At 36.9% G+C, this 23,475-nt stretch overlaps 3 protein-coding genes and 1 long non-coding RNA gene across 5 annotated transcripts in view; 2 read left to right on the top strand and 2 right to left on the bottom strand.

Annotated features, from left to right (window-relative positions):
- LOC126877054 (growth arrest-specific protein 2-like) overlaps window positions 1-3,766 on the top strand; it is a 31,870-nt gene extending 28,104 nt beyond the window's left edge. For both annotated transcript variants that reach the window (XM_050639890.1, XM_050639891.1), the window contains exons 7-8: window positions 393-518; window positions 847-3,766. In XM_050639890.1, coding sequence (XP_050495847.1) covers window positions 393-518; window positions 847-1,053 — 333 coding nt within the window. In that variant the 3' untranslated portion in view covers window positions 1,054-3,766. The remainder of the gene's footprint in view (window positions 1-392; window positions 519-846) is intronic.
- Window positions 479-909, bottom strand: LOC126877208 (uncharacterized). Its single transcript, XR_007694830.1, has 2 exons — window positions 773-909; window positions 479-688 (listed from the first exon to the last, which is right to left on the bottom strand). It is a non-coding gene; the product is annotated as an uncharacterized LOC126877208 (long non-coding RNA).
- Window positions 3,767-3,804: 38 nt separating the features above from the next.
- On the bottom strand, window positions 3,805-6,188 carry LOC126877077 (septin-2-like). Its single transcript, XM_050639900.1, has 8 exons — window positions 6,084-6,188; window positions 5,692-5,809; window positions 5,267-5,603; window positions 5,064-5,175; window positions 4,799-4,991; window positions 4,602-4,729; window positions 4,354-4,527; window positions 3,805-4,278 (listed from the first exon to the last, which is right to left on the bottom strand). The coding sequence occupies exons 1-8, from the start codon at window positions 6,111-6,113 to the stop codon at window positions 4,105-4,107; spliced, it is 1,266 nt and encodes a 421-aa protein (XP_050495857.1). The 5' UTR covers window positions 6,114-6,188; the 3' UTR covers window positions 3,805-4,104.
- A 756-nt stretch (window positions 6,189-6,944) lies between these two features.
- LOC126876727 (neurobeachin) overlaps window positions 6,945-23,475 on the top strand; it is a 412,554-nt gene continuing 396,023 nt past the window's right edge. Inside the window, exon 1 of the mRNA XM_050639624.1 lies at window positions 6,945-7,305. Within this exon, the coding sequence (XP_050495581.1) occupies window positions 7,147-7,305 (159 nt within the window). The 5' untranslated portion in view covers window positions 6,945-7,146. The remainder of the gene's footprint in view (window positions 7,306-23,475) is intronic.

Genomic DNA, 23,475 nt, shown 5'->3' with positions numbered 1-23,475 from the left:
GATTAATTCCGCTTTTATCCGTAATAAATGCAAGTAATACTGACTAGGAGCGTGCAATTTGCTCGGTAAGTTGCATCGTGTCACGTTCGCCACGAACGCGCCCGTTCACGTGGAAGGGAGAAGAAAGAAACAATAGGTACGAACGGGACGCTTTAAGCTTTTTCACGTATGCGTTTACACGTTCGTGGATCCTCGCGTGTCGGATTCCTGCATGCCGCAGAACGGATGTTCCGAGAGGCCGCTGTAGCAACTTTCCCCGCGACACGTCGAACCGATTTATCTCACGATGAAGGTCGATCACTCCTTGTCCGTCTGAGCATCGTCTGTCATAATGTTATTTGGATTCCGTGGCCAACTTTTACATCGCGATGTGGCCTGTTTACTGCTTTTAGGTGAGAAGAGCCACAGAGGCCGTGCAGAGACTCTGCCAGTGCCCATCCGAAAGATGCTCCAAACTGAAGGTGCGTAAAGTTGGCGAAGGACGGTACCATATCGCTGGACGAAATGTCTTCATCAGAGTATGTATCATCTATCTGATCCTTTATCTCGAATTAAGATTTGAACTATATGTGCGTATAGTATTATTTCGTATCATTGATCTACCTTTCATTATGCGGTAATCAAAACTCGTAAAATTGGGCTTCGTTACAACATCGTTGCGACTTCATATCGGTGGTTCTGTACATTTCTAGAAACGCAATGCAGACATCTTATTATTAGAAACACACCTTCATCAAACAATCCTGGCAGCCTTCAAAAAAAGCTTTTTTACATTGTTAACCTGCCGGGTACAGTTGGAAGTACATCTTCCGTTACTAATGACAATATTACTCGACGTGTTCGCAGCTTTTGAAGGGAAGACACATGATGGTCAGAGTGGGCGGGGGCTGGGACACCTTGGAGCATTTCTTGGCGAGGCACGATCCCTGTCAGGTGAGGACCCTCAACCGCGAGAGCACGCCGCCTTCTCCTCACGGCAACAAGCACACCAACTTTCTTCCTATTCGCGCCAAGTATCGCAGTCCTCCACCGGAATCCGTCTCGGCCCGTTAGCCTAAAAGCACAGTGCCTGTTTACAAGTCCACGCTACTTCACGTTCATGCTGTTGTTGGTCCGTTTCGTACAAGTCAAGAGACAATTCGATAGGGTGGCTTCTTCTGAAAAAGGATGAAACTTCTGTTCCGTCTTTTCATTCGGATCAGACTTTTATTCGATAGAAGCACGAGAAGTTACGAGAGTATCACGCTGATAGATGAACGGCGGGAACGTTACATACTTGAATCTTTATAAAATACTCAAAGATCAGTAACGTCCCCGAGAAACGACGTCTTCCTTCTTTCCAACCGCTGTCTATGGCGCGTTGACGATATCGAGGGATTGGATAATTCTATCTCTGTGCTATTCTCGTGATCAAATATAGTAGAACTTGTATTAAATGCACCACTGTCTCTCATATACATATGCATATGTTATACAGGGGATGGCACTATTTTTCTTACATGTCATGTAATATGGCTGGGGTGCACTAATATTACACGTATATCCTGACAAGCGTGTTAATATGCCATCTTACTCTTGAGTAGACTCCCGCGATATTCGCTGATTCTTACCATTTTTACATCCGTACGAATTTTTGACGAATATATTGTATAGATCTATAATATACATTCGCTCGTTATTTTTGTACATTCACATCGAATTATACGTTGTGTTCATGCTACAATGTATGTACTATATGTATATGTATGTACGTATAGAAATGCGACTTGTATTTATTTGTACTTTCCTACATGTTCGCGTAAGTTGTTCGTTTAGAAGAACAAGGACTTGCCTTTCGTATATAGGTATCAACGATTCCATCGGTTTCGATTTACGACCCGTAAACGGTTAAGTGTCACACATTCCACAGATGACAGGCATATTAACGCTTGATTTGGAAATTGTCTAACAGAAATAGACGGGAGGGCAATGCACCTGGTAGAGGTAGTCGTAAGACCGCAATGACCAAAGTTCGTAATGGTGTACGTATGTTGAAACGACCACGGGCAATAAAGGCTTATCGGAATGTCGTTTACATCGAAGATAACGACCAACACAGTGTATCTGCTGCGAACGAGCTGCCTCGGCTTCGAAGTTGACCCATGCGTGTAATTAGAAGAAAGTGCAATTAAGGACTCAGGTAACATTTTAAATCGAGCTTGTCGGGCTAAATAGAGCTACAGGAAATTGAACTTACCGATCGAACGACTCCGTCTTTTTGTAGAAATGCAAGCTTTAAAGGTTAGGTAACCGGTTACAAGAGTGCGGGATTATTATTCTGAAAAGGGGATGAAGCAATTAATTATTACTTATTTATACTTGGTCATTGCTGCGGCCCGCACGGGCGAATCTCGTAGTGCACTTAAATATTTCTCGCGGTAAGCAATGTAAGGCACATAGATTGTAACAAATAACAGGGTCGGTTACATCGATTAATTCTATTTGAAATATTAGATCATTTATTGTTAGATTATTGTATAACAGTGTTAAACGATTGACACGAATGATTATTATTTTCATGCTTCACGTTCAAAGGATATCTTTGAACCTTTCTTATCATTGAGAAGAAAATCTATCTTCTTATATCGTTCTTAGACACATACATGTGTATCTACCGACACCGACCCTGACGATAATTCTTACACTTTGGCACATAATCGATACGTACTAAATTTGCTAACACGCAAAATGCTTCACGATAATTGCCATAATATATGTTTTGTACTTTTATAATAAATACATAGGATAAGGTGTAACAAAGGACGTATCGTAGCGAAATTACAAGGCGACATGTGTTTATTCGGTTCACAGAAATGCAAGGACACAGTGTGCAAAGGAATACCAAAGCAAAGAAATATACGACGAGCAATGTCGGCACGTTGAGGCTATTAACGTTGCCGTTCAAAGCTTTCCTTTTTGTTAGACTTTTTCCTTTCTATCATCTAAATTGATTTTGTATCATAGCGTTGTACGTTTCGTAAATTAGTATTCGACACATAGTATGTAATCTATTTCGTTTTAGATATTTCGCTCGTATACGCAGAATGTATTTATTTGTAAATTATAACGCAATCAGTTCTAAACGTAGTGATCGAAACAGATTTATTTCACGAGTATGTTGAGTGTCATTATTGCTACGCGCGAATGAAATGATTCCGCCATATTATATTATTATCGTAAACGCGTTACAGAATAAGTATGTCTATAGTACGGTTAAGTTGTACGTACCTGCTTAATTAAACGCAGAGTATTCTAGAGTATTTTTCGTTAAACGAAATTTTATAATTGAGAATGATTTCACGCGTTTCGTTTATGTTTGTTCTCGTGTAAATTTATCGTGTGCAATGCTATTTATTCTAGCATCAAATGGATTTTTGTCCTGCAGATTTTTGTTAAGAACTGAAATATCGAATTTATGAGATTTACGAATCAGTTTATAAGTATTCCATTGCACGATGAACATCGTGATATCATTGCAAACATAGTCTGTTTATTTTCTCATGATTTGTAATGTGATATGATTGTGTTGCACATCCTACTTTCATTTTTTACTTAACGTTAGTAATCAAAACATGCTTCTATAAAAGTAGCTCGTAATCAGTTCGTGTATTTCATATAACGTATAAAATATGCCGCTAATAACGTTAGTTTTATTTAAGTACGATACTATTGTGTTAATTGTTATATTTTGTTGAACAATAAAATATTTAATTATAAATCTCTTAGACATCTGTATAGTAATTATAATTGATTGCTAAACGGATGTATTTGTAAGTAACAAATATATCTTTATTTTTCTCAAAGTGCATATGTTAATACAAAAAGTAAGTTAAATTTGGTAAACATCACTTTTTTCATGATAGTCAGTCTGGTATAAAATAACATCTACGAGTAAAGAAATACATAAGAATGCAATATAAATTATAACGTTCGAAAACGTTTGATAATTTAATTTTAATCTCAGTGATCAAATATTATGCGATTAAAGTAACAATATTTATACGTGTATAGAGATATAAAATGGAGCATCGTATTTATTTATTGCAGCATCAATGGTGGACATTTCTACTTCTTTTTACTTTTACCTAGTGTTAACGTATGATGTTGAGGTTGTTGAGCGAATTGAGTTTTTCGCCTATTGAATTCCAAAATATCGTCTTCGAGCTTCTTTCTACTTTCTTCCAACTTTTTCTTTTCCTCTGTGTGATCTTTTTTCAGTTTATCGAATTTGTTATGAAGCTAGATAATACATACAAAAATGAAATTATTATATGGATCTTCTACAGAAACATTAAAAATTATAAATACTATTACCTCTTTCTCTGCCTCCTTCAATTCAGCCTCTTTCTCCTTTACTCGTGCCACGAACATCTGTCGCATTTCATCCTCCTTCTGTTGGAGCTCTTGCAGGTGAATGGATCTTTTTGCTTCGCAGGTTTGTTGGAAACTAACTGGTTTATTTTCACTATCAACATCGCTAAATCCCATCTGAAAATTATAATTATAAATAATTGGATTATGTAAGCCAGATTCAGAAATTTTTATTTTGTGCAATAAACTACCTGTTCTAGTCGCTTCCTACGATATAGCTCATAATGACGACAATGTGTCTTTTCTCTCATGTCTTCCATATTCGTCCTTATTAACATTTCACGTAATTTAACAAAGTCACAATGCGATTCATTTTCCACTATAAAAAGAACAGCATGGTTCAGGATAATTCACATATTTTAATAATAGCAAATAATTGTAATTTTACCTTGTACTGTGCCCCATGGATATTGACGAGAGCGCATCATTTTGTTACCAACTCGAACAAAGTCTGTGCTACCAACTACTGCAAAAGGTACATGGGCATTCATACTAGTATTTACTTCTGCAACATTTTCGTCGTCCGTAGGAAATTGATAAATATGAACTCCATTATTTTGTAGTTCAGATATAATTTTAGTCTGGAACAGACGAGAAAGAAAAAAGCTGCAATAGATTAATATATCTATAGATGACTGTAACTTCTGCTATACCTTAAACTTCTGTAATTCCGTTTTAGATATTGTATCAGCTTTGGCAATAATTGGAATAATATTGACTTTCGTATCCAGTTTTTTCATACAGACTAGATCGATTGATTTTAATCTATAATTATACATTTAAATATTAATAAAGACAATATCAGAATAAAAATGATAAATTTTTCCATAAGAAATATTTTACACCATATATTTACCCATGTCCTGTTGGACAAATAAAATATAGGCAAACATGAATACGACTGTCATGATAAGTTGGCAAAGATCGTTTTATCTTCAATTCCTCTTGTAAATATGCTTCAAATTGGGCATCTATGTAATCAACAACAGCTTTGAAGCTGTCCTCCTTATTAATTTGATCTCCATAACCAACCGTATCGACAATAGTGAGCTTTAACCTAACGTTACTTTCTTGCAATTCATAGGTATGTGCTTTAAGCTTTACAGCAGGGAGATTATGTGGACTTGGCATAGACTCAAAACTTGTATTAAATAAAGAATCCATAAGAGTCGACTTTCCAAGTCCAGTTTCACCTATTAAAAGTACAATTATAAATGTTAACAATCATAAAAATTTATAGTACACATATGTATTAAAAACTAACAAACATATTTGTCTTACCGATACAAAGAATATTGAATACAAATCCATTTTGAACGGATTTATTTACCAATTGATCTGGAAGACTGTCGAATCCAACATGACCAGACAATTTTAAATTACGTAGGGTAGATTCCATCTGAAAATATGAAAAGGCCATGATTATTAACAGTTACTAAGTCGGCCGGAAACTAGCAGTACTATCCATATACGGAGAGCTTTATCAAGAATACTGTTGTTATGACAGAATAGAGAACCAACGCCCTTCAAATTATAAATATTACGCGTATAAATCAAGGACTGAATATGTGTTTATACATGAAAACAAAAATTTGTACACGTGATTCTTCCCAATAGGAATAATCGCTAGGTGTAGCGTAATATAGGCGGAAAATTTAAAAAATGACACTTACCTTAGCACGTTCAACATCCGCCGACGCCATTTTTACTACTAGTGACGCATGTGTTACTCATACCAGTTCATACTCATACCGTAGTTCTCTGTAATACCGTATACATACACATCGTAATTTATTATAATCTACAATATTTATTCATTAAAGGTAAAATCGAGTGAAATCCGTATATATGTCGGATATCTCTGCAGTTATTTCGGTTTGAATAAAAGTGATTCTATAAGCATGTCATATAAATATTCATACATTTTGTATATCTTATCGGTATTAATCGAGATTATCGGGAATAAATCAATAGTATTATTGCCAGAAGTTCATATGTAAGCAGCAAATCAAACAATGCATACGACCAGACATCATTTACAGGTTAATTTAACAAAAATAATTCATAATTATATCGAGTTAAAATTTGTATTTCGCCTTTACGTATGTTATCATCGTGATTATTAACACATTGATTACTGGATGAATTTCGTAATTTCGTATACCTTATTCATTGCTTATTTCACATGCATTGTTATATACATATATGCATGATATATATTCTACTAAAGGAACAAAATTGTTATTATACATTTAGTACGTTATATTGTTATTTCTATGATAAAAATATTACAAATTTTACGAATATAATTTTTCTTTCATTTAAATACTTTAATTAATTCCATGGCACAGCGTAGGCATGTTATTGGAACTTTAATATCGAAAAGGTAAATTTAAATTACGAATAAACAAAGCAGCGTGTAATATTTACTGATTCATATGGGTATATAAGCGGTTCGTAAGCCGCGCCCTCCCCCCACCACAGCGGCGTACGCCGCTCAGGTAGGAATTTACGGGCTCAGTTAGTGTTGGTATTGCGACCGCGTCGCTAGGGTGTTTCGCGTTGCCGTACTGGCAGGCTCCTCATAACAGTGTCTACTTTCTAACATGGAAGATCAATTTGTGTTGTATTATCATGTGACGGGGAAAAGCTCTCGTTCATAAGACGGTCTCTGTGTAAACTATCGTATATTTTCCTCGCGAGGGAAACGTGTTACCAGGTTAAATAACCGTCGCGATGGCGGACATGAAAAGTCCACCGTTCAGTGACATTAAACGGCCCGAGGAGGTGGTGGCGATGGCGATGAACGACAGCCTGAAATTCGCCGTGCTGATCGGGCTGATCGAAGTGGGACAGGTGTCGAATCGGGAAGTTGTCAACACCGTGCTTCATCTGGTGAGTAACATTGAAATTCCATAGATTTATCCGGCGTGCCGGTTATCTATTTCACGGTCATTCCCGCCGATTTTGCGACATCCGACCAAATCTGTCAGCCGGAGCTGTCAAACCGTGTTCGCGACAATCGACACGGTGTGCACGACCTTGCATACTGTGAAATATCTCGTCGTTTAATCGAAATTGAAAGTAATACAGCGCGCGTCGTTTCAGAGAGTATACGATACGAAACAATCGCGCTTCTTTCCGTTACGATCACATTCAATGTTTGCCTAAAAATCATCATCAAACGTCATGCTAACTTTATGGTAAACAAGTCCCTGTTCGCACGTTTTTCAGTGAAAACAATTTCCAAAATCGAGCCATATGTCTCGTTATCTTTTATCGTTATTTTTAAGATTCGAATAGATTCTTAGATTAAAATATTAATACTTTTATCGTTTGTTTGCTTAAAGCCATTTATTGATATTTCTTACCGCAATTACGTTCTTAACTCCAGTTTTGTTTTGATTTACTCCTGTAACGACCAATTATTTTTCCGAGGACACAAACAAGGAAAAAAATATATGAAACGCGGCAATCGAAACGTAGTGTAGCCACAAAAAGTTTACGGTCGTGTTTTTATTGCGTTAAATCACGCGTTTCGTAGTCGACATTGCGCTACGAAGCGCTGTTTACTCGTCAACGTGTCGCGTTCACGATATTGTTCTTATTTCCCCGGGGAATTCGGCTCGCGTTTAGGTGTCCGCGCGCCACGTAGAAAAACATGCTTATCAGAGCGATCTTGTCGCGCACACCGTTCCCGCGTGGGATGCGAGTTAAAATTTCCGTCGATCGTGCGCTCCAAACGATCGAATATCATTTTATTTGTCAACTGTCGATCGTATGATTAGACGTTTGGAAAATATTCGTGTTGTATAAATTTCAGGATAATTATGGAAATTTTTTGGCTGGAATTTTAGATTCAGCAATGGAAGCTAATTTTTGCAAACACAAAATTTGTTTACGAAGGTGATAAAAAATGATGATACACATGAAATTTCCAATTAACGTTTGGTCAATGTTGAGAAATACAAAAACAAATGGAATATTTTAAAATTCTTTCGACACGCAATTGTCAACGGAGAACCTTTCTTGTTCTAAATTGGTCAGAAATCGTGATTCAGATAAAACTAAGATTTAGATAGGACCGAGAAAGAATTTTATGATATTTAAAATACGATATATCAGATAAAATCCACAAATTCTTTCGTCACGCAAATGTCAGCGAACATTTTAAAATCTTGAAAATTCCTCGGAATAGCTGGAACTCGAATACCGCGTAAAGATTTCGTTCGAACAACCAGGAACCATAGGAACATGTATAGACGGTGGAACGTGGCCGGTTCTCGAACTGGCGAAGACAAATAGGTAGCACGTGGCAGCGATTAATGTCGGCCGTCACGGTTACACGGAGTTACGATCGCGCCGCTTTTCCGATTCTGTCCGTCTCTTCGTTGTTGTTCAAAGAATTAGCCAGGGCTCCGATTTCTGCCGTTTTCCATTGATCTTCTCTCGGAGGTTGCACAATCTAGAGATTCACGAACTCGCCAACATACCGATTGTACGGTTTACTTTGACCCTGAATCGGTTAGCGTCATCGACGATCACGACAGCATCACGATCAATGTACGTACTCATTAGTTGGCTGCTATGATAGATAATGCTGGGACTCTGGAACAGACAGAGTTTTTGCATTCATCTAACAATAAGCGCGAAGGAGGATGGCGTGTGGTTAATTTTCTGGAGAACGATGTTGTAACGGATAGTGAAAGTATGCGTAGGGAGGTGGCTGTGCGTGGCAAGATGAATGGTTATAACGAGGAGTTTTTATGTGGTTTTCGTGATGTAGGAGATTGATTTCGATGATGAGCGAGGTAATTTTCCTATGGTGTGTATAAAAACGAGAGTGGTAGAAAATGGAAAAAAATGAGGATAGCACAGATATCTAAAATTATTTTTAATATATCAACGAGAGATTTTTTTCTATTCCTTTTTCTCAGAATCCTTCGATTGTGTTATCTTTAAGCACGTAGAAATTCCTTTCCCGAAAAGAAAAGTGTTTCTTATTAGAATAGAATCTTCTTAGAATTGAAAAGGAAAGTGTTTTACCTTTAGACTAGATGTATATGGCTTCAAACTCTTACCTTTGTACTTATTTATCGATTTTGAAGAATATTCGTACATTTTATGTCTTTGTTTCATGAATGGAAGTCTAAATTAGATCCATGACTAAATTCCATTTCGATAGGAACAAGCGTTTATCGTGTTTGGACCGTAGTCCGAATCGCGTGTAATTCATATTATGTGGCTAGGAGCGAAGGTATTCAACATTTTGATTGTGGTTAAAGAGGCTTTGTTAATGGTCACATTTGTGTCAATATATTGTTAATAAATAGTCGCGATTATTAACTCCACTTGTGCGACGATTTAAAATAGCGAAATTTCAAAAATCCGTACAAGATTCTTTTTTCTTGACATCGTTATCATTTGTATTAAGTTCTTTCCATGTTATACGTAACCGTGCTATCTTTAACGGTTAAGAGAAATTTATGGAAACTGTAACTAACTGAATTTAAAAATAAAGCGATATATAAGTATAACCGTTAACTAGTAAAATACGAGAGTATAAGTAAAGTATAAAGTGGCAGTAAAATTAACTATATGCACGCGAAGTTATTTGTAACTAAACGTCAAATATAATTTGATTTTCGAAGGTTCGCTTTTGTGTTGCGAAATGAGGTGAAAAACTTCACTGGTGACGTTATTATCTCGCTCCGTATAGAACATTCAAACCATATAGTAGTAAATTCAATCTTAAATTTCACTAAAAATATTCCACCGTGAAAGCGGTTTCAATTTTCAGTCAGATTTTAATTTAAATTTTATATTATTTCGCGAAGTTAATAAAATATTCCTACACAATTGAGAGAAAAATAGGATAATTTAGGAATATACATTGATAGGAAAAACAGCATTCTGTTGGTAGCAAGCAAAATTGTAAAATCGTCGAATCACAAAATGTGAAAAATTTAAAATAAACGACTAAAAATTAAGAATGTTTAAATGGTATATTATCTCGCTCTTCTAACTTCTGCTATTCTACTATTTCTGGTTAGCATAAGTTTGAATTACGTCAGTAATAATGAAGCTTCATGCGCAATAAGTGAGCGGGAAACACAATATTCGACTATTGATAGAACGACTGGATATTCCATCTTTTGGTAATAATAGAAATGACGTCCTTTTAATTCTTTCTCGCTATTCTACGGCGTGAAACTTAAAAAAATTGAGACAATTTAAAAGAATCATCTTTTCGCATATCTTTTCTCACTATTGTTTTTTTCGAGTTACAAATTTAAACTGGTCGAACCCAGTTTCATCATTGATGGATCAAAGTATCAGAAATTGGTTCTTGCAATAAATATATTTTGCGATATTATTTCTTCTATTTTTTAATTCTGAATTACACCTATAATTCCGATAGTCTTAATGACTCTAGTTTAAATATTTTCGTAAATCACTGTACAACTTCTACAACTGTCTCGCAGATAAATTTGTTCAAGTAGCTCTCTTATTGTTTAATTATTCTGAAGTGGCGTATTTATACGCAAATAGTAACGCATTAAAAATATTCTTATCCTTGAGCCAACGTGGCCGGAAGCGTCCAATAAGAAATTTTCGCGACATTACGCGTCGTCGACGACTTTATCGACTACGCAGGAACGCGTCGCATTTCGGAGGTGAAGGTCGTACCAACCTTGTTCTGAATGCATGTGTACACCATTTGATGGGCAAATTTGCATAAGTAACTGATAAAGTGGTAGCGGTTTCGAGTTTCTCCGTACCAGGAATTATCCGTTTACTTTTCCTATACGTGACGCAATGAAATTGGCTAATTAGTCCGCCGACTTTTTCGCCTCTTTTTCTCCACACTTTCTGGTTCTTTCTATGCTGCTGTTCTGATTATCGAACCGGGAGTCAGAGGCACCGATGACGCGTTTTCCAAGCATCCCGAGGTGTCGGAACGAAACGCGTTTTCGTTGGTTGCTAGATATCTGAAGAAGTTTGTCGAGATTAGATTAGATTCTTTGGCTGCCTCGAAGATAATTCGGTTTTCTCTTCGTAGAGTTGTAATCTTGTGCATATTGTCTGTGCACTTGCTACGGCTTTATTGTTTCTCTTTAGAAGGAAGTTTTATTTGAGTTCTGTTTTTGTAGAAAGTAACTTGCGTCTCGTAAGTTTAGTTTAGAGAAGGGAAATGGAAATGCAAGAGTGAAAAAAGTGTCAAAGCACATAGCTTAATTAAAAATCGCAGATAGAAATGGCGATGCTGATCTCGATGTAAGATAACGCGTATTTCTAAAGATTAGATTGTAGATGTAAGGAAGAAAACTGTATTTGCGTAGAAAAATATTAAGAAATATTTAATTTAATTCGAAATTGTCAAATTAGCAATAATTTCATTTTTTATTATTACTGTAGCAATAGGTATATCGTAGAATATCGTTCCACGATAATATTTATTCCCAAAAATTGAAACCGGTAGGTTCATCGATCAATTGAAATATGTATACGTACATAGATGCAACGACTACAGCTGCGCAATACCTTTCGTGATATAATATATCAGTATGTCGTTATGACATACTAATGATACAATTATTGTTAACGAACTGCTAGACGTAGAGATATAATGATAGCATTAGAATCGATAGTTGCTCTTTTACTATGCTAACTTTTTTTATGGTACGTTACACATTTATATTATTAATGTAGACAACACGTTGCGGGTATATTGTAGTATTCTCGTATTAGTAATAGCGTATTATTACTTGTATGTCACCAGTGTTACGTACTAGTTAGCATCATTAAGCTCTAATAGACGTTTTTATTTTGAAACATCTGTATTCATACCTGTATCCCATCACACTGGTATAGGTATCTTCTGCAGAATTAACTTCCGCGATATCTATTTTGGAATTTTATAAATACGTTTACGAGTAAAAATAATGTTTATTGACGTCAGTATATTTTACCCGCGCTACTTTCCAACGTCACGGTAAATAACATTTTCTTTTAACCCTTTTATGCCAGTAAAAAATCTAAAATTGAGCGCTTAGAAACTTCTACATGTTGTGTAAAATGTATAATGCAGTTACGCTCGTATACCTCTACGGTAGAACAGATATTGAACAATGTTACACATTCGTGTCACTATATCGGTAGAATTACTACACACGTTATACTAAATCCTACACGTTAAACATACATGACCCATTGTACACCATAGTATTTAACACACGATGATGTGCTTTATTCTAAAAGCTAACTGCACAATACGATAATTTATGCCAATTGTGCTTGGTAAGTCACTCATTAACCTCGTATCACCGTTTGAGTAATCTGGAATAATGGAAAATAAATTGCTAGCGCATTGAAAATTTTAATGTACGATTAGAAAATGCAACATTTATCGAACGTTGTAAAGTAAAGAGTAAACTTTCTATCGGAATGATCTCTATCGAAGTTTATTCAGCTTGGCATTCTCGCGCAATCGTTAGACGAATAAACCTATTTCGATCATTTTATCCGGACCATCGACACCTCCTTTCTTCGTTCCAATTTCGTATCTTTGGAAAAGCATCGTCCATCCAGTTCACACGTATAACACAGGTTGTCATCCATTGCACAGCGCTCGCTTATGCTACCAAGTCGTGCGCCGTTGAATCGGCTTTTGTTACGTCCACGCACAATTAATCATGCGGACAATGCACGTCGAGCGGAGCCGCGGCGATAGAAATGGAGGTAGACGGGGGCTTTTTAGCAATTGATAATTAATGTAAGCGAGAAACACGTTCCTTCGATCTACCCACGCGTATTCGCGTGATAATATCTTTCAACGTGTTCTCGCGTGTAATGCGGCCAATTCTTTTGGTTTCTAGTAGAGCAAAGGCTTGTTCTTTCATATTCTACCAATCGAATTCATTCGCAAAAGACAGAAGACCTTTTAAAAGTCCAAAAGATTCGATAGTTTAATATTTAAAAGAATAGGAATTTTAAATGACCAAAACAATTGAAATTCTTGTAAAAAGTAGGTATGTACCTACTTCTTCTTTTGATCGAAACAGTGCTGTTAACAAAGTTACGGACATTTTATCGTACTCTATGAACTTAACCTACATATATCTATATAATAGAACCCATATTCTATAAAATCGATAGCCGTATTATATGAACCTCTCAGAAGCCAAATTGATCAATTCTACTTTTTATCAAGTAATCAATTTCACATTATCTATGTAGGTACGTAATTAGTATTCAACATGTGAAGAAAGAAATCTTATAATATAGAAGGATGTTCTTTATATTGTAGCGCAATTAGTTTTCATTCAGAAGACGTCATTATTTCTCCAATTTACAATATTACGAAAATCGATCTATGAACCATCGTTCGTTTTTATTTCTCTGTGCCGTGTTCAATACAGCTGATTTTGCAGCCGATATCTATCAGTGAAACGTGTTTCTCGTCGTGTCTCACGATCGTAATTCTTCCTGAATGGGATATTGTTCCTGGATGGAAGTGCAGTCTCGGTGACCGGTCGAACGTGCATTTTAATCAATTTTTCGAAAGGCACCCGTCGAGTTTTATGTTTAGCCGCGATATCGCAAGTTGAAATCTTGAAGTTATTGCGTTACAGTACATGAAAGTTCGCTGTATTTGTAAACTGCCAGGTGATTCTGTGTAGCGACTTGTTTTTGGGACAAGTTTGATTTAACTCCTGTACATTTGGGAACGTGATATTTCCCAGCGCGATGTCATTCGTGCAACGCTTTGGTCGTGATATCTCGCCTCTCTATTTTTCAGTATTTATTATTACATTGTTGTAAGTGTTATAACTATACATTGCACATGTCGTTTCAAAAAAAAAAAAAAAAAAAAAAAGAAAAAAAAAAGAGGATGGAAAAGTTTGCTTTTGGAAGAAGAATGATGTTTAATATTGCGCTCGCTCATTCGCACGAGATGAATGAGATGTCTCGCGAACTGATTTTTCTTTCGAACCTTTGGATGAGATGTCTCACGGTTGAATGAAATAACAGGCGTGATGTCTCGTACGAATGACACAACGCGCGACGTCACGTCTACGAAATGATCGAGTCTGTTGTGAAATTTGGTTTCTAGCTCGAAGAAAAATATCGTTAGAAATAGGATTTTTGTTTGTTAAAAATTTTCGTTGATACAGTATCTTAGAAAAAAATGTATTACTCGGAAATCTGGAACAACAAATAGAATTCTTTCTCTCTTTTTTGATAATTGTGTTACTCTTACTCGTACTTTTTTCCCTATTCTAGTGTTCTGTGTTTTTATTTTCATTGTTGAACACATTCTTGGCGGTGCCATTGAAATGGTAATCTTGTTTGCCTTTCTGCGACAAGAAGAATCTATTTTAGAACTGTCGCCGTGATGTCCGACCTTGTTTAAATGTTTTCATTTTTTAAGGATAATATATGTACAGTTAAAATCAAACATCGAACTAGTTTTCGTTACAAATGCTGAATTTTGGGAGAAGGATTATTAAAAGTATAGACAGAAAGTACAGCCGTATTAATCGTAGAATATACAGTAAAATCAGTACCACGAGTTGGGTATCGTTGTTCAAATAAAGGTCATGAACATTTCAGTGTTCGTTAAATACAATGTAACAGATAGTTTTTAAGCTACGCTGTTGGTATACGGAATTCGTATTGCCAGTTTATATCTAGACAAATTGCATAGAAATAAACAGGCATTGCTTGCTCAGAAGCTTATTGTTATAACTAAAAATGCAATTGGAATTTTGCACATGTTTGTACATTTCTGTCTGACCAGAGATTTTATTCGTTAATTCTCTTATTTATTATAACTTTTTCGGAATTTAGTATGATTAGATTTTACAATGGCTCTAAATTAGCCGACTTAGAGTAAGAATAACAAGTTTTACACCACATTAAGTATGTCATATTAAAATTCAATCTGTTAAACATTAAATAACACGAAAAGCATCTTTCTCCTATAATCTTCAGTCATAATTGATCGATCGTTATTTCTTAGTCTTTCTCACTCTAGTTGATACATAGCATTTAATATGTATTATCCCGATAATTAAATACCATGAATTTTCGATCCAATACTTTCTAAAGAGCATCGTATTTTCTTAGCGCGGCCCCTCTAACTTTGCAAAACTATACACTTGAAATCTCCCTCATTTTGTAACCAGTGAAAATTTTTCTTCATCCACCTTCTCGAAGCGGAAGAAAACTACTCGTTCGAAAGTTGGTCAGTTTCGAAACTAATTTTCAAAGTGCGATTCGTTACATCTGTCGGCCTGACGACTTTACTCTTCCGGCTCACCTGATATCGGAGAATTCCTTATTGCTCTCGGCGTCTTCGTGACAAAACCAGTCAACGAATTCTTGTCGATCTCATCGGGCTCTATAAATAACGTCCACTGTCTCCTTCGTAGAGATCGATCGCCGCTAATTGATTGGACAAACGTGTGATTCCGTAATTTCCATATAAATGGGAATGCAGATTCGGCGTGTTGCAAGATCGACCAGCGGAATTCATGGCCTATTGTCATCGTTCGTTTCTATTCGGCAGGCGTGCTCATCGATCGTCTGGCCGAGCGCTACTGTGAATCGATTGTTTGTCATATTGCTTGGCCACGAAATTTTTAAATTCACGCGACGGTCACGTGAAAAAATACCAAGTTGGAATTTTGCACGGTTGTTCGGAAACTTTCAAGGTTCGACGAGAGCGTCGGTTAATTGGGAACGCTGTTTTTCTTTCCGTATTTTTGCTTGGAAAATATTTACAAAAAAGCTCGGGATTCTAGAGAATTTCTACTGTGTTCGTTATTAGAGATTTTGTCCAGAAAATTTTTTTGGATAAAACGATACAATGAAAATTAGGTTTGGAGAAATACAAAGCTTTTTTTGTGTCTTAACGATGTTTCACGAGATGTCGGATGGTATAAGCGTGATTTTGATAAAACTTCGTTAACTAAAAGTACTTAGAAAATTTAATATACATGTTATTAAACAGATGTGATTTCTAGTGACTAAATTACCAGTTTATCGAATTTTCTGCGGACTTTCACCCTGTTAACCTTTACATTTGTATCTTGACACTGTCATGTCTGACATGCAGATTTGAATATGTCACGGTCTCGAAAATTTAATTTGAATGTGTTAGTCAGTGCTTTATATTTATTTCCTCCAGCCGTAAAAGTGATTCGTTCGGAGATATCTTATCGCACAAGCATATCTTACACGACTAATATTGTTCGAAAATGTATCGGTAAATTATCGATAATTCCAATGGTCGAATCTATAGAACAAACGGATGCTTTCTAGAAAATGTTCTTTTCTCAATAATATCGTTGTCGAAGATCCGATATCTCTAGATTGAAATTTCATGTTAGATAAAAATTCACTTATCACGATTCAATCGAATAGGAATCGAATCGGATAGGAACGAAAATAACAAAAAAGACGGTATTGATTCGAGAGCCCGAATTGGCGCCAGTCAAGGATTTGTCAGTGGTTTAAACTGTCGCTCACGGTATTGACACGTTTTGGCGCGTAATTAGTCAGCGCAATTTCCGTAACTCGAACGACTATCGCGTTGACTGTCATTCGGATCGGTGGAACAATTTTATGGCCGCAACGAGAACAGCAGAGTGGCCAGTAATTAATTCGGCGATCGGATTCGTATTATTTGCTGTTCGTGGCGAAACGAATGGCATTGGTACACGATGGAACGCTGACGAGATCGTTTCGAATGGACGAGGTATTCGGTCAGCGTTCAAGATAATTGTTGCAGGTTGGCAAGACTGATAGCTTGAAGATTGCGTTCTCTTCCGTAATTGTCATGGTAGTTGGTGGAAAAGCGAACGGTGTAATCTGTCTTATCGTTGATTGGACAAATTATTTCACGAAATGCACGGTTTTGAAAGAGCTCAGCCCCTCTGCTGTGCGCATTTCAGAGTAAAGATTTCTTGCTTGTTAAATCGATTTTTAGTATCGTAAATGAAAGTGCCCTAAATATCCATAATATATCCCTCCTAATCACCGTGTAATCTACCAAATTGATCGTCAATTTCATTAAAAAAATTATAATCACTCTATCCAAATATAAAATATTCAACCACTCGACGACAAGTTCCAACATTTCCGCTTAAAATCAAAGCTACTAATTAAGATCTAACGAGAGATCGCTCTACATTCCGCTGTCAGCCCTGTAACTAATTGGCGATATAAAATTGTCGAGAAAGCTTAGCAATACGAGTAATCCTCGTAATTGGTTACAACATATCGATTTTCATCCGCGCGAACACTGATTTAAAAAAAAAAAAAAAAAAAAAAGGAGAGAAAAGGAGGAAGGAAAAAAGGAAGGTAAAGCAAGTCATCGAGTAATATTTTTTTTTTAGCTAAATTTACTCCTATATTTATAGGCTTGGTACACGTGGGGGTGTGTACGAGCGTGTTTTTCGCGCACAACACCGCTTCCGATAAGCTGTCAGTCCTTGTGTATTTGATCATCAGGTTTCGGATTCGGCGTTCGTTTCAAAGCATCGAACGCGTGCGTGCCAGTAGGAGTGTTAGGAAAATATTTGCGAATTGTAACACGTGTCGCGAGTCGGGAAAAAAGTAACCAGGTAAATAGAAGTGGAAGCGCGGAACGCTTGTCGATTCGGGTTACCATTTACGTTTTATTTTACTCGCGCGATCATTTTTTATCCTTCCTTCTTTCCGTCTCTTTCAATTCTTTTTTATCTCGATCAGAGTAAGGTAGCGAAACTAGATTAGTATACAGAATGGTTTTCAATTTTTCTTACACGGGACGTCTCTATCAGAATAGAACACCGGTAGCTTAAAAAAAGTAGGTAAAAATTTCATTACTCGTGCAATGAAGTGTGACATTGACGAGAATTTGTATATTAGAAATACTTGGAAATTCGATTTCAACGCGTGGTTGTATTCGAGCGATCGTTAGCACCATGTCGCATAATAAACGATGATTAATTACCGGGCACGTTGTAATAACAATCGTATACCTTAATTCCACCTACTACTAATTAGTCCTCATTGTAATAGCAGCGTGCTTTCATTGTTTGTAACGCAGCGATTCGAATTAAACGGAGGCTGACTGCGGGAATCTTGTTACGTTATACACGTGAAAGTAATTATTATGTGACTGGCTGAAAGACCAAATGAATCGAATACTCTAAAACTAAAGTTCATTTCATTGATATCAGAAAAACGATGAATCGCGGCTCGTTGTCCGCTTGGCTTCTATTTCAGAACGATTTCCGTTAATAGACAATGGGAAATATTTCTAGATTTGGATCTCCAATACACGCAAATGTAATTTACGTTCTAACGAATTCAATCATCACGGTTACTTAGGATCAGTTAATGGTATAAATAAAGAGAAAACGGTAAAATAATCACTTGAAATTTCCATTCATTTCTCGCAATTCAACCTAGTTAACATCGTATTGAATCAAGATGATGTAATCTATATATAAGCAAGAGTAGGTAAAAAACGTAGATAAAATTTCCTTCTTCAACGCTTCGTTTTCGAGAAAATTGTGTTTGAAATATTTGTCGACGACACTTCGTCGATAGTCAAACATAAAGTTACCTAAGTGCATGTGTACCCAGCAAATCTTCAACCTCGATTTTCTCGAAAAAGCGAGATGTCCAGCCGAAAGCTTTACTCTTTCTTCTCTACATATTTTTGAGCGTAAAAGAACCTGCTGACTTTTCGGATAACCATCCATCCTGAAACACTCTGTATTCATTGCTAATAGGGTTAAGAACTGCAAACAAATTACAAATTCTATCGAACGTTATATCTCTTTCTTCGTGATCGTACAATCTCTGTTTCCTTTTTCAATTAGAAAATTATTATCCTCGACTCGTGACGCGAGCGTACCGGCTAGACAAGCGAAACGCGGGACGTTTCGTATTTGGTTGAATGTCTGCGACAGCGATGACATAACTGTGTCTTAACTCGATAAATTGGTTGTGGTTGTACCGTAATAGGTTAGAGGAGATTCGCCGATGTTCACTGGTAGAGCATTGATTACACACGCGCACGTACAGCCGGTCGCGTTATCAAATCATATTCGAAGCAATTTAGAGGTCAGCTAGCTTATCAAGATAATATCGCGGCTGGAAACCACGGACAGGATCTGAACGGAAATATACTCTGCTCGCGAATACTCGGGATGGGAGCTATGACACACTGTTTGATAAAGTTTGCGATTTTCCGATGAACGCAAATGGAAATACGACGAAATAAGATGAAACAGGGAAGATCGTGTTTGGCGATAATTAGGAACAGTGGCTGCATAAAGAATTCGAAGCTACTATATTTATTATGGCATTTACATGTTAGTTAATTAGGGCCAAGTAAATTTCAATTTAAATTTTGTATCGTATAGTGATACTTTCATAGGTTAGTTAAATTTGACATTATGAAAATGAAATGTATAGAATCAGAGAAGAAAATGCATCATTGCAATAAATAAGGATACGTGGCAATAATTTTTCTAGCTATTTGAACATGAAAGGTAAGGTGAAAATCTTTTTGTGCTAGTTTTTTCATCGATACAATTTATTTGACAGTAACTACGTTAAGTTCAATTATGTCGGAGTAATTTTATTAAAGCAATAAAGATTCTGTGCTCGTTACTACCTTCCATGCGAAATTAATCTACTTGAGTTATTCATAATCGATAATCGACTAAAGAATAGCTTTCGTATGAGTATTTTTTTCTCAATCTACGGAATTCTCAATGAGTTTACCGAACAACTTAAACTAAACTTCTGTGTATAAACAGAAGACAGACACGCAATAGTTAATCAGTGGTTAGAAACTTGGTTGGTAAACACGTTTTTAGACGTGCCTGATTACATCGTATAGAGACATGATGAATACGCTCCGTAGTTCTCGCTTCTTAAATCTCGATCCATCATTATTCCTTATTGTTACTCGACTCGTCATTATCCTGTATTTATTAAAACTTTTTTACACCGACTTTATTGAAATGTCTACTTTTCCGCGCCCGATACGAGCATCGTTTCTGAAGAAAAGCGATATAACAATACGTTAAACTTATCGAAATCCTCATTGAAACGCTATTACATATCTACCTTTATACCTTATTACAATTTCAAACAGAACTTGGCGAACAAAAGCACGGCGATAATAAGCTCCGTTATTGATCGACTAGAATGAATTCTTTTTCGCTTTCCGGTTTTTATATTTCTCTCACCGTGGGGTTTCTGATTTTATTTTATTTTTTCTCATTTTTCCACTTTTAATGGAGCTGGCGTTCGCGAAGCGTAGCCTGGCGTTCTCGTATCTTGCGAAGGAAAAAGTTGCCACGATAAGCGAATTTGCTATCGATACGACATGCTTAATCGCGTTAATCTCCTTGTGCAAATAGTACGGTATCTCTTGATTTGTTGCATAGTTAGCTCGCGTTCGAGCCTGATCTCATTAGGCCGTGAATTTTGTCGTACAAGGTTATTCACAGTCATACGCGCGTTTGTGCATCAGCCTGCATCATTCGATTTCTTACATTTTCGTTTTGCTTCTTTTAGTACAAAAATCCTTGGAAAAAGTGAGAATATCCATGGAGCATTCTGACGGGAAGCTTCGCTATATCGTGGGATCACATACTAACGGAGAATATTCGATATTCTCGCGAAAAATGGTAGTTGAAAGCCAGGAACTTTTTACTGTAAATTATCGCGAAAGTTTCAAAGAACTCCCTGAGGTCTGAGTAAGATACGTCACTGTTGTTTGAAGACATAGGAAAATTGTTGCGACGTAGAAAAGTGCGGAACGATGTAAATAGTTACTTATCGTCATTGTGATACGATCTAACTGACGATAGTGAGTGAGCGGATTGTAATGCAAGCCGTAGAAAAATCCAGTAATTTTATATTACGTGATTGCTTCCATCTTGTAATTAATGAATGTAAAGATGTATATATCTGATAAAATAGTGATAACGAGAAGATGGTGTGAATATTTACAAGGAAAACTGAGAGTCCAGCTGTTTCATTCGTATTGAACTTGATGTTTTAGAATCGACCTGAATATACTTCATACAAAACTAAAAATAGGTAGATCGTCAAATTTTATAGCAAAGCTACGATAATCGATACTATTTACTCATTTAGAAAAAACGAAGAAGAGAAGAAAATTAAGGAAATGAATATTTCTCTATGGATTTCAGTGACTGGGTGGAATTGTATATGGTGACAGGTACGCGGAGCAGGTCCGTGGCCGCGAAATTCTTTTTCCAGTTGGCTCGCTGGAGAAGCACCTTGAGTAATAGCGCTATAACGATCGAAATTTTTGGCAACAGTCCACGTGTACTCGGTCCGCGCCCGGGGAATTTTTCTGTCGCTTAAGGGCAACGACTCGGGAGACACATTTTTCCACCGCATTTTACACCGGTACCAGGATGCACGCTAGAAATACCACTCGAATCCCCGGGAACCGGCTTTATTCCAGCCCCCGAGACTCTCTCCTAGATGAAATTACCTGTTTATATTCGACTGTTCCGCGCGACTTATTGGGGAGTTGTTCGAGGGGCGATGCGCGTTACGCTTTTATTACGAGCACAGAGGTCGATATCGGTGCATCGATAAAAGTAGCTGGCTTTGATCCAACTCAGTGTATACCGCGTGAATGTTTTCTTTTTCCTTTGATAAAATAGCGCAGGAACCTCGCCCTTTGAGATTCCGTCGATTGAAGATTCTTTCCTCTTTTCTTTCTCTTGCTTTTTCGTCGACTTTCTGTAAGTTAGTTGTTGGGGAAGAATTATGTGATCGAGGAAAAGTATAAATGAACCAATAAATGAACTAGCTAGCTATTAAAATTATGTTCGGTTGGTTGCATCTAGTTTAATCTTTTGGATTAATGATAATAATTACACGTTAGCGCGTTTCGAATAGAGGTAGTGGTAATGGATCGAATTAGAAGAGGATTGAGATGTTCTATCGGATAACGTCGTTGGAATTTGTGGAACGAGTTATTCGTTTGTAACACCTCTAGGAGGAAAGAGAAGGAAACAAGGGAAGTTTTATGAGAGATACAGTTGGATAGATTGATGTAATGGTAGTAGACGTAGAACAGGTATTTTAGGTGGAAATTTCCAAGTGTTGAAAAGTTCTTGCACGCTTCTACGCTCGCTAAATGCCGAAAGTGGCAGACTCGACTTTTAAACCACCTGAGACCAGTTCAAAAAGTAATTCCGTTTTCGATCCCTTCTGCTTTCAATTTAACCGCATCCTCCTTCACAGAAATAAACGTTAATTCATTATGTCTTATACAAACCTAAAGATCTTACTATATATTTTCTATTCTAATTCTTAATTAAATCCACTAGAACGCTTTCTACGCATCTAAACGAAAAATATTCCCAGTGAGTAATTTCACTGCATGCTCCGATACGTCAACCTGCATCGAGCGAATGTATGAGTCAGCGCGGTTTGTAAGCGCCGCATGTCTAAAATCGATAAGCGCATCGCGGTCGTTAAATTTGATTAAAACTATCGTCGACGTTTATTCCTCGTCGAAACAGTGTTCGCTTGAGAAATTCGCTCGTCGAATTATCGAAGCAGCGGCACAAATTCTCGCCTGTTCCTGTCCCTGTTCTCGGTCTGCCCGCCAAACATTCGTTCCTGGTTGCGTAGATTTTTCTGTCCGGCTGTGCTTTCGGTACACGTTAGAAAAACTCGTTAACTCGAGCAGCATATACGGAGGAGCAAGAGAGAGAGAGAGAGAGAGAGAGAGAGAGAGAAAAGAGAGAGAAAGAGATGAAGAGAAGAGAAGGGTTCGTCGTATTAGCGAGAGCTGCAGTGGCTCGGTCAATAGGAGCCGACTCCACTTGTACTGGACTTGTGCTGATGCAGCTTCTCCCCGTCTATATTTTCGTCGCGCATCTTGCGTCGAAAATTCGCTAGCATATGATACGATTTTGTCAAACGTAGAGCCATTACGTCGTCGATTATAGACATTTAAGTTTGTTAATGAGACGCGAAATTCGTTTGTACGAAGCT

The sequence above is a fragment of the Bombus huntii genome, chromosome 2 (genome assembly GCF_024542735.1).
Source record: "Bombus huntii isolate Logan2020A chromosome 2, iyBomHunt1.1, whole genome shotgun sequence".
Taxonomy (NCBI): domain Eukaryota; kingdom Metazoa; phylum Arthropoda; class Insecta; order Hymenoptera; family Apidae; genus Bombus; species Bombus huntii.
Note: the sequence above shows the minus strand (reverse complement) of the source record. Positions and strands in the feature narration are given on the sequence as shown.